The sequence below is a fragment of the Caretta caretta genome, chromosome 5 (assembly GCF_965140235.1).
Source record: "Caretta caretta isolate rCarCar2 chromosome 5, rCarCar1.hap1, whole genome shotgun sequence".
In the NCBI taxonomy this organism is placed as follows: Eukaryota; Metazoa; Chordata; order Testudines; family Cheloniidae; genus Caretta; species Caretta caretta.
This window is the reverse complement of record NC_134210.1, coordinates 28,190,874-28,208,829: the sequence shown is the minus strand read 5'-3', so window position 1 is coordinate 28,208,829 and position 17,956 is coordinate 28,190,874. Positions and strand designations below refer to the sequence as shown.

General features: G+C 40.5%; 2 protein-coding genes across 3 annotated transcripts in view; both read left to right on the top strand.

Moving 5' to 3' along the window:
• The window catches only part of RICTOR (RPTOR independent companion of MTOR complex 2), a 187,585-nt gene that overhangs the window by 60,187 nt on the left and 109,442 nt on the right, over positions 1-17,956 (top strand). For both annotated transcript variants that reach the window (XM_048849236.2, XM_048849237.2), the window contains one exon: positions 11,777-11,841. In XM_048849236.2, the coding sequence (XP_048705193.1) occupies positions 11,777-11,841 (65 nt within the window). The remainder of the gene's footprint in view (positions 1-11,776; positions 11,842-17,956) is intronic.
• LOC142072110 (uncharacterized) lies at positions 1,716-4,378 on the top strand. The gene is made up of 2 exons (XM_075128448.1): positions 1,716-3,276; positions 3,866-4,378. The coding sequence occupies exons 1-2, from the start codon at positions 2,700-2,702 to the stop codon at positions 4,018-4,020; spliced, it is 732 nt and encodes a 243-aa protein (XP_074984549.1). The 5' UTR covers positions 1,716-2,699; the 3' UTR covers positions 4,021-4,378.

Below are 17,956 nucleotides of genomic sequence, written 5' to 3'. Positions count from 1 at the left end.
TTAGAAGCTAACAAATTTATTTGAGCATAAGCTTTCGTGAGCTACAGCTCATTTCATCAGATGCATTTCGAATGCATCCGATGAAGTGAGCTGCGGAATACATCCAATGAAATGAGCTGTAGCTCACGCAAGCTTATGCTCAAATAAATTTGTTAGTCTCTAAGGTGCCACAAGTACTCCTTTTCTTTTTTCGGAGTAGACTAGTTCAGATCTAGATTCTGTTGCCATCTTTAGGGCATGTCACAAGTTCTTTCATTATTATTTAATTCTATGTTATTCTGTATCTCACTAATGTATTACCTATTCATTACAGTTAATAGACTATATTCAATTTTGTATATGCTGTGGACCTTCTGTGGGTTTGCTGTTTTGAGCTGCTGTTTCTAAGTCATGCTTCTATGGTGCTAGAATTGCTATGACTCATCCCAGTAACATGAACAACTCATGGGTGACAATAAGCACGAAAAGATCTTCATTGAAATATGTGGGATAAAAAGCCACTGTGTGGCCTAGCGTAACATTTTTGTGCTAATATTAAATTAACCATTCCAGGAATCTGTTCTATTTTTCTTTTTGATTTGCTGTTGTATTGAAATATGTGAATTTCAGAACTGAATTATAGCCAGTAAATACGAATGAGTGACAGGCAGCAAAAGAGTATTAATGTTAAAACTTACAAACTAATTCTCTTGGTATGCTTGTATTAATTCCAGGAATTTAAAAGGTATGCTAGCCCATTTCCATTTTAGTAAACTACATGAGTATCTAAGCCAAATATTGGAATGTAGAGGACAGTTTTGTATTCTAGCCATGTTTGAACTTATAGATATATGAAATGAAGTAAATGTTGATTGTTAAACGTGGAGGTCAAAAGTCCTTCTGATCAGTGTATCTATTCTTAACAAGAGTTTAGCATTCTGTACAAATAGATTGATGTACTTAAGGCATATGAAGGTGAAATGAGAAGAAATTGGCAAATTAATAGATTGGAGATTTGTTCTAAAACTTAATGTAATTAAGAGGGTTTTGTTTACTAATAAAACTTTCAGATTAAATTGCAACCTCTTCTCCATTATATACAATAGGAGTACAGATATACAAAAGTTACCAAATGTTTTTTATATTTATAGATATATGGGCTTTAATACTGAGAATCTTGTGGACCCTCTGCCCCTCCCATTTGTGATTGTGTGGAGCACTTCCCTCCTCATTTGATTCCATAACACGTGTGGCAACTGTAGTAATTGCTTGCATGAAAAAGTAATATTAGAAAACTAATGTATTTTTAACTGATTTTTACACAATTTAGCATCAGCAAACATAGAGGAACCACAACCACGTGATCAGCAAGTGCTTCATGGATCACCAGTGTTCTGTGGACCATAACTGGAGAACAGCTGTGTTAATTTGAGAAGGACTGAATTTCTACAGTCTTACTTTGTGGGCTTTTGAAATATGTAAACTAGCATTAGTGAAAGGTGCCAAATTAAGAAGACTTGTAATCTTAAACCCTCTATGAGTATGTCTACACTGTGTGTTTTTTAAAAAAAAAAAAAAAAGAAAAACCACAGCAGGGTCTCAGAACCTGGGTCAACTGAGTTTGGGCTTGCAGGGCTCACACCACGGGGCTTAATATAGCAGTACAGAGTCATAGATTTTTTTTTTAAGGCCAGAAGGGACCATAACAATTCTAGTCTGATTCTAGACTAGACCTGATTCTAGTCTGCACATAGCAGGCTACAGAACCTCACCCATCCACAGCCCGAGCAGGAATGTCTACATCACTATTTTTAGTTTCATAGTGTGAGCCCTGCAAAGCCAAGTCAGTTGACATGGGCTTTGAGATGCTCTGCCATGTGTGCATGTGGCTTTGTTTTTATTTTGGAAGTTTAGACATACCCTAAGAGATTCAGGAGTGGCTTACCATCACTTTCAGATCCCAAGGCCAGAAGGGATCATTTTGATCATTCATGAAGAGAGACCTCCTCCTAGCAACTTCCGAGTTCCCTACGCCTGGGTTCTTATGCTGTTCTCTGGACCAAAAAGGACAAATGTTCTGTGAACAAAAGTTTGAGAAACCACTAAGATACATGACGAGTCAGTGTAATAGTCTACATTTTCATGCCAGTGTTTCAACCCTGATGAGACAGAACCGTCTGTAGAGGGTAAAATGATAGCTTATTCCCCAAACCTGTGTGGTCTTTGGTCTTGGTGAAACTGCCATCAAGAATGCTTGTTGTGCAGAGGCATTTATTTGTATGTATAATCTTTATTGATTTTTACATTTTATTGTAACATATTAATGAAGTTCACTAAGCGTTAGTGATAGAAAAGTGTTTATTAGCCCTGGTCTACACTAGGACTTTAGGTCGAATTTAGCAGCGTTAAATCGATGTAAACCTGCACCCGTCCACACAATGAAGCCCTTTATTTCGACTTAAAGGGCTCTTAAAATCGATTTCCTTACTCCACCCCTGACAAGTGGATTAGCGCTTAAATCGACCTTGCCGGCTCGAATTTGGGGTACTGTGGACACAATTCGATGGTATTGGCCTCCGGGAGCTATCCCAGAGTGCTCCATTGTGACCGCTCTGGACAGCACTCTCAACTCGGATGCACTGGCCAGGTAGACAGGAAAAGAACCACGAACTTTTGAATCTCATTTCCTGTTTGGCCAGCGTGGCAAGCTGCAGGTGACCATGCAGAGCTCATCAGCAGAGTTGACCATGATAGAGTCCCAGAATCGCAAAAGAGCTCCAGCATGGACCGAACGGGAGGTACGGGATCTGATCGCTGTATGGGGAGAGGAATCCGTGCTATCAGAACTCCGTTCCAGTTTTCGAAATGCCAAAACCTTTCTGAAAATCTCCCAGGGCATGAAGGACAGAGGCCATAACAGGGACCCGAAGCAGTGCCGCGTGAAACTGAAGGAGCTGAGGCAAGCCTACCAGAAACCCAGAGAGGCGAACGGCCGCTCCGGGTCAGAGCCCCAAACATGCCGCTTCTATGATGAGCTGCATGCCATTTTAGGGGGTTCAGCCACCACTACCCCAGCCGTGTTGTTTGACTCCTTCAATGGAGATGGAGGCAATACGGAAGCAGGTTTTGGGGACGAAGAAGATGATGATGAGGTTGTAGATAGCTCACAGCAAGCAAGCGGAGAAACCGGTTTTCCTGACAGCCAGGAACTGTTTCTCACCCTGGACCTGGAGCCAGTACCCCCCGAACCCACCCAAGGCTGCCTCCTGGACCCAGCAGGCGGAGAAGGGACTTCTGGTGAGTGTACCTTTTAAAATACTATACATGGTTTAAAAGCAATCATGTGAAAGGATTAATTTGCCCTGGCATTCGCGGTTCTCCTAGATGTACTCCTAAAACCTTTGCAAAAGGTTTCTGGGGAGGGCAGCCTTATTGCGTCCTTCATGGTAGGACACTTTACCACTCCAGGCCAGTAACACGTACTCGGGAATCATTGTACAACAAAGCATTGCAGTGTATGTTTGCTGGCATTCAAACAGCATCCGTTCTTTATCTCTCTGTGTTATCCTCAGGAGAGTGAGATATCATTCATGGTCACCTGGTTGAAACAGAGTGCTTTTCTTCAGGGGACACTCAGAGGAACCCATTCCTGCTGGGCTGTTTGCCTGTGGCTAAACAGAAATGTTCCCCGCTGTTAGCCACAAGGAGGGGGGAAGGTTGAGGGGGTAGCCACGCGGTGGGGGGAGGCAAAATGCGACCTTGTAACGAAAGCACATGTGCTATGTATGTAATGTTAACAGCAAGGATTACCCTGGAAGAGTGTAGCCACTGTTTTATAAAATGTCTTTTTAAATACCACTGTCCCTTTTTTTTTTTTCTCCACCAGCTGCATGTGTTTCAATGATCACAGGATCTTCTCCTTCCCAGAGGCTAGTGAAGCTTAGAAAGAAAAAAAAAAAAGCACTTGCGATGAAATGTTCTCCGACCTCATGCTGTCCTCCCACACTGACAGAGCACAGACGAATGCATGGAGGCAAATAATGTCAGAGTGCAGGAAAGCACAAAATGACCGGGAGGAGAGGTGGCGGGCTGAAGAGAGGGCTGAAGCTCAAATGTGGCGGCAGCGTGATGAGAGGAGGCAGGATTCAATGCAGAGGCTGCTGGAGGACCAAACCAGTATGCTCCAGTGTATGGTTGAGCTGCAGCAAAGGCAGCTGGAGCACAGACTGCCACTGCAGCCCCTCTGTAACCAACCGTCCTCCTCCCCAAGTTCCATAGCCTCCACACCCAGATGCCCAAGAACGCGGTGGGGGGGCCTCCGGCCAACCAGCCACTCCACCACAGAGGATTGCCCAAAAAAAAGAAGGCTGTCATTCAATAAATTTTAAAGTTGTAAACTTTTAAAGTGCTGTGTGGCATTTTCCTTCCCTCCTCCACCACCCCTCCTGGGCTACCTTGGTAGTCATCCCCCTATTTGTGTGATGAATGAATAAAGAATGCATGAATGTGAAGCAACAATGACTTTATTGCCTCTGCAAGCGGTGATTGAAGGGAGGAGGAGCGGGTGGTTAGCTTACAGGGAAGTAGAGTGAACCAAGGGGCGGGGGTTTCATCAAGGAGAAACAAACAGAACTTTCACACCGTAGCCTGGCCAGTCATGAAACTGGTTTTCAAAGCTTCTCTGATGCGTACCGCGCCCTCCTGTGCTCTTCTAACCGCCCTGGTGTCTGGCTGCGCTTTGCCTCAACCTCCCACCCCGCCATAAACGTCTCCCCCTTACTCTCACAGATATTGTGGAGCACACAGCAAGCAGTAATAACAGTGGGAATATTGGTTTCGCTGAGGTCTAAGCAAGTCAGTAAACTGCGCCAGCGCGCCTTTAAACGTCCAAATGCACATTCTACCACCATTCTGCACTTGCTCAGCCTGTAGTTGAACAGCTCCTGACTACTGTCCAGGCTGCCTGCGTACGGCTTCATGAGCCATGGCATTAAGGGGTAGTCTGGGTCCCCAAGGATACATGTAGGCATTTCAACATCCCCAACAGTTATTTTCTGGTCTGGGAATAAAGTCCCTTCCTGCAGCTTTTGAAACAGACCAGAGTTCCTGAAGATGCGAGCGTCATGCACCTTTCCCGGCCATCCCACGTTGATGTTGGTGAAACGTCCCTTGTGATCCACCAGAGCTTGCAGCACTATTGAAAAGTACCCCTTGCGGTTTATGTACTCGGCGGCTTGGTGCTCCGGTGCTAAGATAGGGATATGGATTCCGTCTATGGCCCCACCACAGTTAGGGAATGCCATTGCAGCAAAGCTATCCACTATGACCTGCACATTTCCCATGGTCACTACCCTTGATATCAGCAGATCTTTGATTGCGTGGGCTACTTGCATCACAGCAGCCCCCACAGTAGATTTGCCCACTCCAAATTGATTCCCAACTGACCGGTAGCTGTCTGGCGTTGCAAGCTTCCACAGGGCTATCGCCACTCGCTTCTCAACTGTGAGGGCTGCTCTCATCTTGGTATTCATGCGCCTGAGTGCAGGGGAAAGCAAGTCACAAAGTTCCATGAAAGTGCCCTTACGCATGCGAAAGTTTCGCAGCCACTGGGAATCGTCCCAGACCCGCAACACTGTGCGGTCCCACCAGTCTCTGCTTGTTTCCCGAGCCCAGAATCGGCATTCCACAGCATGAACCTGCCCCATTAGCACCATGATGCATGCATTGGCAGGGCCCAGGCTTTCAGAGAAATCTGTGTCCATGTCCTGATCACTCACGTGACCGCGCTGACGTCGCCTCCTCGCCCAGTATCGCTTTGCCAGGTTCCGGTGCTGCATATACTGCTGGATAATGCGTGTGGTGTTTAATGTGCTCCTAATTGCCAAAGTGAGCTGAGCGGCCTCCATGCTTGCCTTGGTATGGCGTCCGCACAGAAAAAAGGCGCGGAACGATTGTCTGCCGTTGCTCTGACGGAGGGAGGGGCGACTGACGACACGGCTTACAGGGTTGGCTTCAGGGAGCTAAAATCAACAAAGGGGGTGTCTTTACATCAAGGAGTATTTCAGGCAGGACTTCACGGAGGGTTCCAATAAGAAATGGTGCACCTACGTTATCGTTCTTATTGGAACAAGAAGGTTAGCCTGGCTTCTGATTGATACATGGCTAGATTTACCTCGCTGCACCTTCTCTGTGAGTGACTGCAGTGTAACCTAGAGGAATGAGTCCCCTAGACAGGGGAGGGGGGGAAGCAAATGAGTACAAAACAAATCTGGTCTATTTCTTGTTTTGATCCACTCCATCTATCTTTTACATCTTTGGCTGGCAGCAGATGGTGCAGAAGGACTGCATGCCATCCACATCTCATGGCTGCTCGGCAGAAGATGGTACAGTACGACTGCTAGCAATCCGTATCACCTGCCTGCTCACCATAAGACGGTTCAATAGGACTGACTGCAGGACTAAAGAGAATGACCTGGTCAAGTCACTCTAAATTAAGTCTCTGCGCCCATGTCTGTCCAGGCGCTCCCAGCCGACGTGGCCAGGAGCACCTCGGACATGACGATGACGGCTGCCAGTTGTACTGTACCGTCTGCTGCCAGAAGGCAAGGGGTTGCTGCTACTGTGTAGCAAAGCCGTACCGCGTCTGCCCGCACCCAGGAGACATAGGGTGACGGTTACCTGAGCGGGCTCCATGCTTGCCGTGGTATGGCGTCTGCACAGGTAACTCAGGAAAAAAGGCGCGAAACGATTGTCGTCTGCTGCTTTCACGGAGGGAGGGAGGGAACGGGGGCCTGACGATATGTACCCAGAACCACCCACAACAATGTTTTAGCCCCATCAGGGATTGGGATCTCAACCCAGAATTCCAATGGGCAGCGGAGACTGCGGGAACTGTGGGATAGCTATCCACCTTGCAACGCTCCGGAAGTCGACTCTAGCCTCGGTACTGTGGAAGCACTCTGCCAAGTTAATGCACTTAGAGCATTTTCTGTGGTGACACACACACTCGAATATATAAAACCGATTTCTAAAAAAACGACTTCTATAAATTTGACTTTATTCCGTAGTGTAGACATACCCTTAGACTCCAATCTCTCTCAATAGAAATGATTATGTATTTGAACAATAGTTGAACTGAAGAAAAAAATCTTAAGTGTTTATCCATTTTATCCCCTGTATCACTCCTTCCTCAACATTCCAACTTGAGGGGGGTGTTGAAGGGGAGAAGAATGAACATAAAAATAATATTTTTAATATGATTTGCATAAAATACCATTTAAATTATTCCAGAGATGAATTTTCATTCTTCATTTAAGTAATTAGGGATGGGAAGGGAGGCATTGTAAAGACACTTATTCTCTTATTTAGTTGAAGACAATGTTCTGGAAGATTTGAGTTTCCAGTGTTGTCATTGTATTTGTGTACACTGTGAACAGCATTTTTTTAATGAACCAGATTAGAAACATTTACAAATGGCTTATTTGTTGAGTAATGGTGATGTGCTCAAAAACGAAGTCTAATGTCTTATGGAAAGTGAACAAAATGCTTGTAATATCAAATACCTTAAATTTTTTCTCCTTCACATATGCAATCCATCTTACTTCCTCCTTATCTTAAGTCTCTCTCTTTTTTTTTTACATTAAGATCTTTACCTTGCCTTCCTTATAGCAAGCATAATTTTTAATATTCCTATTTGTAACAGTGCCTGGCACTTTACAGGACAAATAAAAAGACCACGACCTTGCACTGAATTTCTTAAAATCTGATTTTAAACATGACAGAAAATGGTAGGACAGAGATGAAGAGAGGAAGGGTGAAGGTTTCATCAATAAGATCATTGTGGCTATGAGCCCATCTTGGTGGTTCAATAGGAAGTAGCCCATCCGCAGGCATGGCTGCCCGCAGCTCTCAGTGGCCGCGGTTTGCCGTTCCCGGCCAATGGGAGCTGTGGGAAGCCATGCCTGCGGATGGTCAATGTAAAACCGTCTCACGGCCTGCCAGTGGATTACCCTGATGGGCCGCAGGTTGCCCACCACTGTTCTAGAGCACTGTTTTAATTTATCCTCTCCTCTGTTTCTTTTCCCTCCATAATGCAGTTGTGTTGTGGAAATGAAGTAACTAGAGTAATGAAAGTAGAAAAATAGTGAGAGGAGGAGATATAAGGCGAAGTCAAAGATGAAGGGGTAAAAATGATCAAAGGGAAGAGAAATAAGGGACAAAATCATAAGTAGAGGTGACATCATTAAATAGGCTTGGCAACAGGGAGTTAGTGAACTAAATCGAACAACAATGCAGATGGCCCAGTTAATGGCAATGGCTTGCATGGAAAAGTAATATTAGGAAATTATTTAATGTATTTTTAGCTGAGAAGTTGTCTGGAGACCTTACAGAAGAAGTGAGAAGACCTGATGAGAGCAGTGAAGAACTCTGAAGATGTTGTCAGGGTATTGTAGGCTGTGATAGTATGGTTTTGATGCTCCTACTGTCCATGGAGATGAAGTCTTTAAAAGGCTGTTCTCAGATCCCTGGAGAGTTGTTTCCACTATTGTAATAGTGGGAACAGAGGGAACTCAATGAGGACTGGTGGGGTTTGGGAGTGCTGGAAGGCATGTGTTCTTCTACGCTGATGGAAAACTGAAACCATTGCAGTCAAACCAGGTTTCTTTTTTGACCAGTTTTTAAAAACAATAGAATGCTATCTGTTCGTTTAATGAGAGAAAATTCCAATGTTACATTTTACTTCTATAGCATATTACATGGCATATACCCACTAGTTATAGTTAACGTCTGGCTCTTACGTTAGTGTGAATTCTGTATCTGTGTATTCTTTTTTGCTCTCCAATTCACATTAAAACTATTAGGATAGAAACAGAATTATGGAACCATGTGTGTAATCAGATTAAGTTATGAATTTTTCCTTGCAAATCAGGGTTAGATTAAGCCTCTCTTTCTTCAGGAATAAGTTTCAATATATTGAATTTGAATATTTTCTAAAAGGAACTTTATTGGAGAATGGACTGTACAAAGCACTAAAAATATACTATAGAGAAGAATCTTGCCGATATCTAATGTATCTAAAATTATTTTGTTATGATTCACCAACTTTGACATGGTGGACAGTCTTCCAGCTTCCCTTCAAAGAGATATTACTTTGTAATTTATAACTAATCCCATTTTAAAGTAATTTACAGGCCAGTAGTGTAATCTAAATCCTGGTGCATGATACTGGAAAAACTCATCTTTCTCTTATCCTTTGCAGAATTACCCACGCTTTCAGACCTGCCAATACTACTGTTGTCTGACATTGTTTTCTAGTTCTCACACCTTCTTATACAGGAAAAAAAGAAATCTCTCTACTCTTTTGCTCTTTGGAAAGATGTTTTTTTCATACTTAAATTATCACTCAGATTTTTCAAAGTGAAAATGCTTGTTAAGGCTCCTGAAGAAAGTTCTATGAAAGCATAACTTTCTTGTTTCACAGATATTTACATTTGGGGGGAGAGGGCGTGAATAATTTTTCCTAAAATGATGTACCTAAACAAGTATTGACTCACTTGTCTGGAATACAACAAAAAAACACTTTTAGCAAGTATTTCCTCACACCGTTTTGTCAACCAATTTTTACACTTCATAAGACATCAGTAGAAATGCTAAAGTGGCCATAGGCAATTCAATATTAGGTGGAGTCACAAAAATAGATTAATACCAGGATGTGACACACTGTCATAACCAGTTAATGCATGCAGATGTCTGGTGTTGAGCTCACTACAATTTGGAAACCAGGAGAAAAATTAGGCTTTATATTTGTAAATTTATTGAAATTACCTTGTAACAATGTGTGTACTTATTTTTAAGGCAAATACATAATCCCAAATATTTCAGAATAGTTTTGAAGCAAAATGTAGCCATTCTAGATCAAGTTTTTACTATCTGGTCTGCTCCTTTTTAATGGTGTTGGAGTTCAACATACAACTGTGTTTGTTTTTTGTTTTCTCACAATATAGAAAAAAATTCATTAAGCAAGATGTACTTACATCTAATTACATGTATTTGTGAAGTGGTTTTTAAATTTAAATGGCCTTAACATTGAAAGGACTAAGAGTCACAACATAAAACCTAGAAGGGTCACATTTTTTGCAGGAAGTATACCTAAAAAATCATTTAAATCTAGTTTATCGGCAGCAAAATCTGGTTTTTAAAAATAGAATCCTATCTAAATGATTTGCGCTCCACTGATTACAGGAGTCTGAGTGACAGAGGTAGGGAGAATACAGAACACACATTAAATATTTTGGCTTAGTACATTGAACAGTAAGTATATTGGATACTAAATTTTCAATATTACATTTTGTTATTAATTTGTGTATTATTGATGGCACTAAACACACACTCTGAATAGGTTTCAGAGTAGCAGCTGTTAGTCTGTATTCGCAAAAAGAAAAGGAGTACTTGTGGCACCTTAGAGACTAACAAATTTATTTGAGCATAAGCTTTCGTGAGCTACAGCTCACTTCATGGATGCATTCTGTGAATACTGAGCCAGAAATATAGTAAGAATCTTAAGCAAATATTAAAGATTGCTATTTTGAGGTCGGTATACCCCTTTCCTGTTGAGTTTCTCATTGTGAGGGGTTTTGGTGTACGTTAGTAAGCTCATTCTGATTTAGATTCTGTCAGTCTCTGATGTCAGGACAGAGGGGGCATATGCAAAGTCTGTTCTGTTTCAACCAGTGTTACTCACTGAGGTTCTGGAAGTGCTTGGAAAAAGGTTGAGCTCCAGTCTGAGTGGGATTTGTATTGTACTTGAATAGTCTAATTGTATCGTGGGGTGGTGAGGCCATTATTAGAGGAGTTTGTTAGTGAAAGGCAAAAAGGAATTGTCAGATCCCACTCAAGAAGCGAAAACTAGATTTTGAGGTTTTTACCCATTATCTTATTTCCAGTCTTCCTTCTTTAGGGAAGATTGTGGAGAAGTAACACTAGCACTTTCTAGACCTTTTTCTTGACACCTCTGTCTGGTTTTAGGCCCAGATATGGTATGGTAACTGTACTTATCAATCTGTTACTGGAAAGTCATAGATAAAACCAAACCATTCAAAAGCGGACGCTAATTACAGATTGCCTCCCTTTTTGGGTACTCAACTTGACACTGTGGGCCTCATTTGCTATTGATTCTGAAGAGCTATGGGAGTTCAGCACCTCTGAATATCAAGCCAAAGATGTATTACATTGGACACGCAAAATCAGTGGCTGCTTCTGAAAATTTTGGTCCGAAAGTCTGTGCTGCTGTTACAAAACATGGAAATGGACTGTCTGTTTCTCTTTGCTTAAAGAACCCTCTGAGTGCAGATCTTTAAAAGAAAGTGCTTTGACTGTAGTTCAGTTTAGCCATCTTCAGGCTTCTTGACCAGTCACCCAACTAGTGCATGCAGTGGATCATCTGATCAGTGCTTCAAGAAGACCGGGGAAACAGCTTCAGAAGTAGTGCTTGTATGACTGAGTAGTCCAATAATTGACTGGGAGGCAATTCTGTTGACTCTCATGCTACGCTGTTTCTGTACAGCTTTGCAGAAGGGCTCGGTATGTCCGCTGTTAAATGAATAAAATATTCTATATAAAAGTAATGGTTGAGATTTTTAAATCACTCTGAGATTGACACATCATCTGTTAATTTTCATGGAAGAAGTGCTAAATCCTCTAGATTGCTTTAAAAGTCTCTGGCAATATTTTTAAGCGTTAAAGAATAAATCAGAGTTTTAAAGCATTATCAAACATGAATATTTTGTTTTGCTTGCAGCTTCTTTGTAATACTGGCCACACTGAAGAAAAGTTAGGTTTTACCTATGATGACATCATAATATGGTAAGTATTCTGTAAATTATTTCTGAGCAATATTTGGACACTTTAAACAATATACATTTAAAGTAGCTGTTTTGAATTAAATGAAAGAAAACAACCTTAAGTAGTTTTAAAACCCAATTCAAGTATTTTGTAGTTCTTATTTTTTAATGGTTTAATATTCCATAACACACAATACGTAAAATCATACAAGTATAAAACAGTTTTATGGAAATAGGAAAGAGAAACTCAGGAAATAATAAACTAGAACATCATTTCTAGGTAAGGCACAGAACTCATGCTGCATTAATCACGAATGTAATGTAAAATAAGAATATTCTGAAATGTAGCTCTCATAAAGGCTTGCAGAAACTCTTGGGATGGAATTTTGGCCCTACTGAAGACAATGGCAAAACTTCCTTTTATATAAGTGGGGCCAGGATTTCACCTGTAAGTTTCTATAATAGTTTACTAAATTCCCTGAAGAGAGACTTAACAGTTTTTTGCAGTATCATCCTATTGGTAACTAAGGCAACTTTTAGATAAACTTTCTAAAGGAATCTGCCTCGATCTTATCACCATGTCTTAGAATAAAAATATTTTTGTTTATATTTATTAAATTCCTTCTTTTCTGCACAGACACTGCTAACTTGCCGTGGATTCAGCCTAGGTAGCAGAAACAACAAAAATGCGGCTGGCTCTTCCAGTCAACCTAATTGTTTTGCCATTCAGTGTAGGTGAACTTCTGATATTGAGAACTCAGTAGATCCAAAGAAAAATCAAATCAAATCAGAAAACATTGCCTTAAATTTTGTGGGGATTTGTTCAGTTTCTTTCAGAAAAACTGACCATGTTGCAACTTTCTTCTCCTAAATGATGAGTTTTCTCAGATGGAACTTAATGCTTCAGTCAGTGCTACTGAGTACCTTTCTGTTAATACTCCTTTTTGTTGTGAATTATAACACTTTCATTATCCTCTTTCTGAGTATATTAGAATTCATGTCAGATTGTTTGCTTGCTTTGTGATGGAGAGACTGTAATGTCCAAATTAAGTTTCATTTCTTTACCAAATCAAATTTTAATACAGGTCTCAAGAGGTGCATGTCTAGTGCATTTTGTTATACAATTCCAAGTCCGGTTTCAGAGTAGCAGCCGTGTTAGTCTGTATCCGCAAAAAGAACAGGAGTACTTGTGGCACCTTAGAGACTAACAAATTTATATGAGCATGTAGCCCACGAAAGCTTATGTGCAAATAAATTTGTTAGTCTCTAAGATGCCACAAGTACTCCAATTCCAAGTTAGGAAGTCCTCCTAGTCCAGGACATGACTAAGGAAGAATAAACATTTTTAGATATAAAATTCACACCCAACAAACTCATAAAAATCTATAAGCTCTCTCTAGGAAGAATGACGATATTTTCTGAAAATCCAAAGGCAGATGTGCCAAAGAGGACCCTTTTCATGGAAGATGCTTTGCTCAAGGATCTGCGTGAGAGTCTGTCTTTTAAAAAGGCATTGAAATAATCTATTCAGTACCTTCATGCATTTATATATGCAGTTTATTCTGCCATAGTAGAGATCAGATGGGTATAGAAGCTGACTAAGTCTTCAGAGATGAACAGTCAGCCTTGGCTGTGTCATTTGTGATCTTCTGAAAATGTCATTGTAGAATAAAGAACTTTATATAGAAATGCTCATTTTTAAAGCAATGCTTTAATGCTTGCTGTTGAAGCCAGTATTGTTGATACTGATCTTTTGAAAGAAGAATAAAGAATTGGTCTTTTTTTTGTTCTGCCTGGATCTTTAAGTGTATGGTGTTGCTATTTTCTTCTTTGATTTCTTGTATTTAACTATGGGGTAAAAATGTCAAAAGTGCCTATATTGCATTTTCAAAAATGCCTTGGGAACTTAAGTTTAATTGAAAGTTAGTGCGAGTAGAGACTAAGTGATTGAGTCAGTTCTGAAAATAGGACTTAAGACTTTGACTCCTAAGTCATTTAGGTTAACATTTTCAAAAATACCTATGTCAGAATGCTTAAAGTGTTCAGATAGAAGCCTGTTTAAAGAACTTGCTTTTTGTTTTTAATTTATTTTAAAGAATACATTTGTTTTGCTGGAGACACAGGAAGTATTCTACAAAAATGTTTGTCTCTTCTTGAACCATGAGGTATTAAGAATTAGTCATACACACCTCTACTCCAATATAATGCGACCCGATATAACACGAATTCAGATATAACGTGGTAAAGCAGCGCTCTGGGAGGGCGGGGCTGCACGCTCCGGTGGATCAAAGCAAGTTCGATATAACGCGGTTTCACCTATAACGCGGTAAGATTTTTTTGGCTCTCGAGGACCGCGTTATATCGGGGTAGAGGTGTATAAGGTTGCTAATTTAACCTATTATTACAATGGAATATTTAAGCAAACTAAAGACCATGTGTATATTTGCTAGATTTTTATCCAAGAATAAATGCAATTGTTAGAATTTGTTCTTTGGTCCTTTTTGCTAGTCCATGTGCTTGATTATAATTTCTTCCTGCCAACAGATGGAGACAGTACACTGACAGATTTTGACATCATTCCCTGCATAGAAGGATCTTGACAGCTCACAGAGTTCAGTTGTTTTTTCTCCAGCAGATGGAGTCTCAGTGCCATTGACAGGTGAAAGAAACTCCTGAGCAAAGGAGAGAGTGGAGTACTTTTGGGCCTCAGAAGTCTTTGAGGTTCTTAGCCCTGTCCTGGAGTAGCTGTCAGTCTGTGGACTCTATCCCACATGCAGTGATTTAGTCCTCACAGGAGTATAGCATAACTGACTCCTACAAAAATTCCAAGAAGTGCCAAGCTTTCACACACAAAGCAGATCCATACATGGGGTTCATGCCCCCCTCTACCCAAGCTCAAGGACTAGGAAGTAAAAAAGGTACATAGGAATGTCATTTCACCTTGGGGTAGTCAGAGTGGCCAGGGTAAGCATAAGAGGGAAAATGAATCTCCTCCAGGATCAAATATCTTCTCTCTCTTCCTGATACCCACCATGGGGACCAGTGCTATTTTAAGATTGGTGACTTGAAGTCCTTCAGATACCTTGTTTGTAAGAGGTAATCACTAGGGAACAAAAATCCTCTTCAGGAAGGAGAGAGCCACAGCGATGAGGGCAACTTGGAAATGTCTGTTTTGTTTTTTTCTCCTTCCCTACCTCCACAGTTGAGAGGGAAAATTCAAGATATTCATAGGAATAGCCCTACTGCCTCAGACCCTTACATTAGGTCGCTCTGACCTTGATCATTCTTGTCGTTCTTCTTTGAACTCCCTTCTAGTTCTGCAGTGTCCTTTTTGAGGTGGGGTGACCAGTACTATACACAATATTCCAGATGAGGCTGCACTATTGATTTATATAAAAGTACTATAATATTTTTGTATTAGTTACCATCCTATTCCTTATGCATCCTAACAGATTGTTAGCTTTTTTTTAATCACAGCTGCACATTGAGTCGTCTGTAGTAATACCCAAGGCCCTTCCTTGAGCGGATCAGTTAATTTAGAATCCTGTAATAAATGAGTAGTATAACTTTTTTCCCATCACTGTACATTACTTTACATTTATCAATATTGAATTTCTTATGCCATCATATTGCCCATTCACCTAGCATGTTTGTTTTTCTGAAGTTCCTCATAGTTCTCTCTGATCCTGATTAACTTAAACCCTTCTTCTTTCCAGATTTGCTACCTCATCTCCCTTTCCAGATCACAATAAATGTATCACACACCATGGAACCTACTAGGGATCCTTGAGGGACCATGCTGTTCATCTTTTGTCATGATGAAAATTGACAGTTTACATAGGAGACAAAATAAAGAATAGGATTAGTTTGTGATCCATGACAATACTTTTCCTCTCACCCCATGGCTATTTAGGTTCTTTAATAGCCTCTTCTGCAGAACTTTATCAGAGATCTTTTAGAAGTAATATTATGTCAGTTGGTTCTCCTTTATCCACCGCTTTATTGATATGTCCAAAGAATTCTAAGAGATTAGTGAGACACAGTTTTCCAGTGCACAAACTGTGCTGGTCACATTCTGTCATATGATCTTATAAGAGTTTTGTTCTATTTTAACTAACATTTCAACCAGTTTTCCAGGTGCATATATAAGGCTCACTACTCTGTAATTGCTTGGATCACTCCTAGAAGCTTTTTTTAAAATATACTTACATTTGTTACCTTTGAATTTTCTTGGACAGTGGCTGTTTTTAATGATAGCATATTTTTATTTGCAGCTCAGCTACTTCATAAGTTCCTTCAGAACTCTTGGAAATACCATTTCGATCTGACCTAAGTCATGTCAGCATACAGTAGCTGAAGGTATTACATCGCTTGTTTGTGTCCACGCTACACTTGTCAGCAGTGCACGTTCTCACCAGGAGTGCTTGTATCGATTGTATTGTCAGTGTGGAGCATTATGGGATGACTCCTGAAAGGCAGTAAAGGCAGTTTGAATAGCCTCTCAAACCTTGCCATTCAGTCATTTTGATTTATTCCTTGTCTTTTGGGGTCACATTTTGTTTAGCAATATGCATGTCTAAGACTCTATTTTTTTTTTTTTTTTAAAGTAGCATCTGTGCCATGGATTTTACTTGTGGATTTTACTTCCTTTGCTTGTAACTTTAGGGGTTTATTGATTAGCCTTTCCACTTTTTATTAAAATCTCCCTTTCTAAAGTTTAGTGTCAGTTACTTTTGGTACCCTGCCTCCCCCTTGAGCCTTAACCCTAAATATAATGTGGTCACCATTAGTTGCTAAACTATTGTCCGTTCTTGAATTAGCTCCTGTGTGTAACTTAAGACTAAATCAAGAAATATCTTCTATTCTTTTGAGCTCTAGAACTAGCTGTTCCAAGAGCCAGTCACTTGAAGTATTAAAAATTGTTTCTCTAAACTTTGTCCTTTTGTCATTCAAGAAGGATCTATTCTTAATTATAAAAGTAGCCCCTACTTTAAATTTGGAGAGGAAACATCCAGTATTTTTAATACTAGGAAATTCTAGTCTCTTGAGCTAGTACAAGTTTCCAAAAGCTTTGTTTGTGCACTCTCATGCCAGAAATATAATTGACTGTCAGGGGGTGCTCTTGGTCAGAAAGGGAAGAAATTAGTTGTCCTAACTGAAAACCCTTGGATTGATGTGTCCTGAGTAGCCAAACAAACTACTCCTTGGCACCCTTAAGGACCACAGAACAGGAAAAAAAAGACTCAACTATATTGAAAAGGGCTGCTACGTAATCTGGGTCCATCCTTTAGGTTTCCTAGTATAAAATGTTAGAGTACTTGTCAGGTGACACAGCCAAAATTCATGAGAACATGATTCTTACTCAACGCTCTTAAGAAGCTAGTAGTCATGCCCACCCAGACTTACTTGGAACTTAAATCTGATATCCAGTTCATTTCTACTCCTGTATTTTAACCTTTTTAGAGGAAGAATATCTTAGCCACCTACTGTTTGTTTGTCACCAACTCAGCTAGCAGAAGAAAAACTTGTGGGGCCCTGCCCTATAAAGAGAGACACTTGATTTTTTTCACTGAGAGGAGGCAATTCTTAGAATATTTCCTTAATGATGAAACTCTTAATGCTGAAGGTGATATATGACCCAATTTTGGATGATATATGACCAGATTTGCTGTTTTTCTGCTTTAAGTCTAGAAATAGCAAAGAAACTAGGTCCTAGCATCTAAATCTTACAAAGGTTAATCTTCAAAAAGGTACAACAGATTGGGCTTTTGGAATAGCTGCTTATCGTGCACAAGCACCTTATAAGGAAAGAGAAGGGGTTTAAAAAAAAAAAAAAGCGTGCAGCATCAATATCCTTAAGTGGATAAAGTTTTAGGTAGGGAAACTGGCTACAGTGCAGATAAGACTTTTTTTTCTTCAGTCTACCTGACCAGAAAGTTATCTACATTATGAGCTGCATCATTACTGATATGATATGGTATTAGTGATATGTAAGCAGCCACATATTTTCCCTTGTTTACTTTCTCTAAGTACTTCAAATTAATGTTCAGGAAGTGGCCACTATGTGACTTAGTGAGTAGTGCAGGCAATCAGGCACTACTCCTTCCTTATTCCATGCAGGACGCCGCTTATAAGTT

Coding starts and splice junctions, on each gene's coding strand:
- LOC142072110 (XM_075128448.1), top strand. CDS start 2,700: ATGCAGAGCTCATCAGCAGAGTTGACCATGATAGAGTCCCAGAATCGC. Junction 3,277..3,865: donor AGGCGGAGAAGGGACTTCTG/GTGAGTGTACCT, acceptor TTTCTCCACCAG/CTGCATGTGTTTCAATGATC.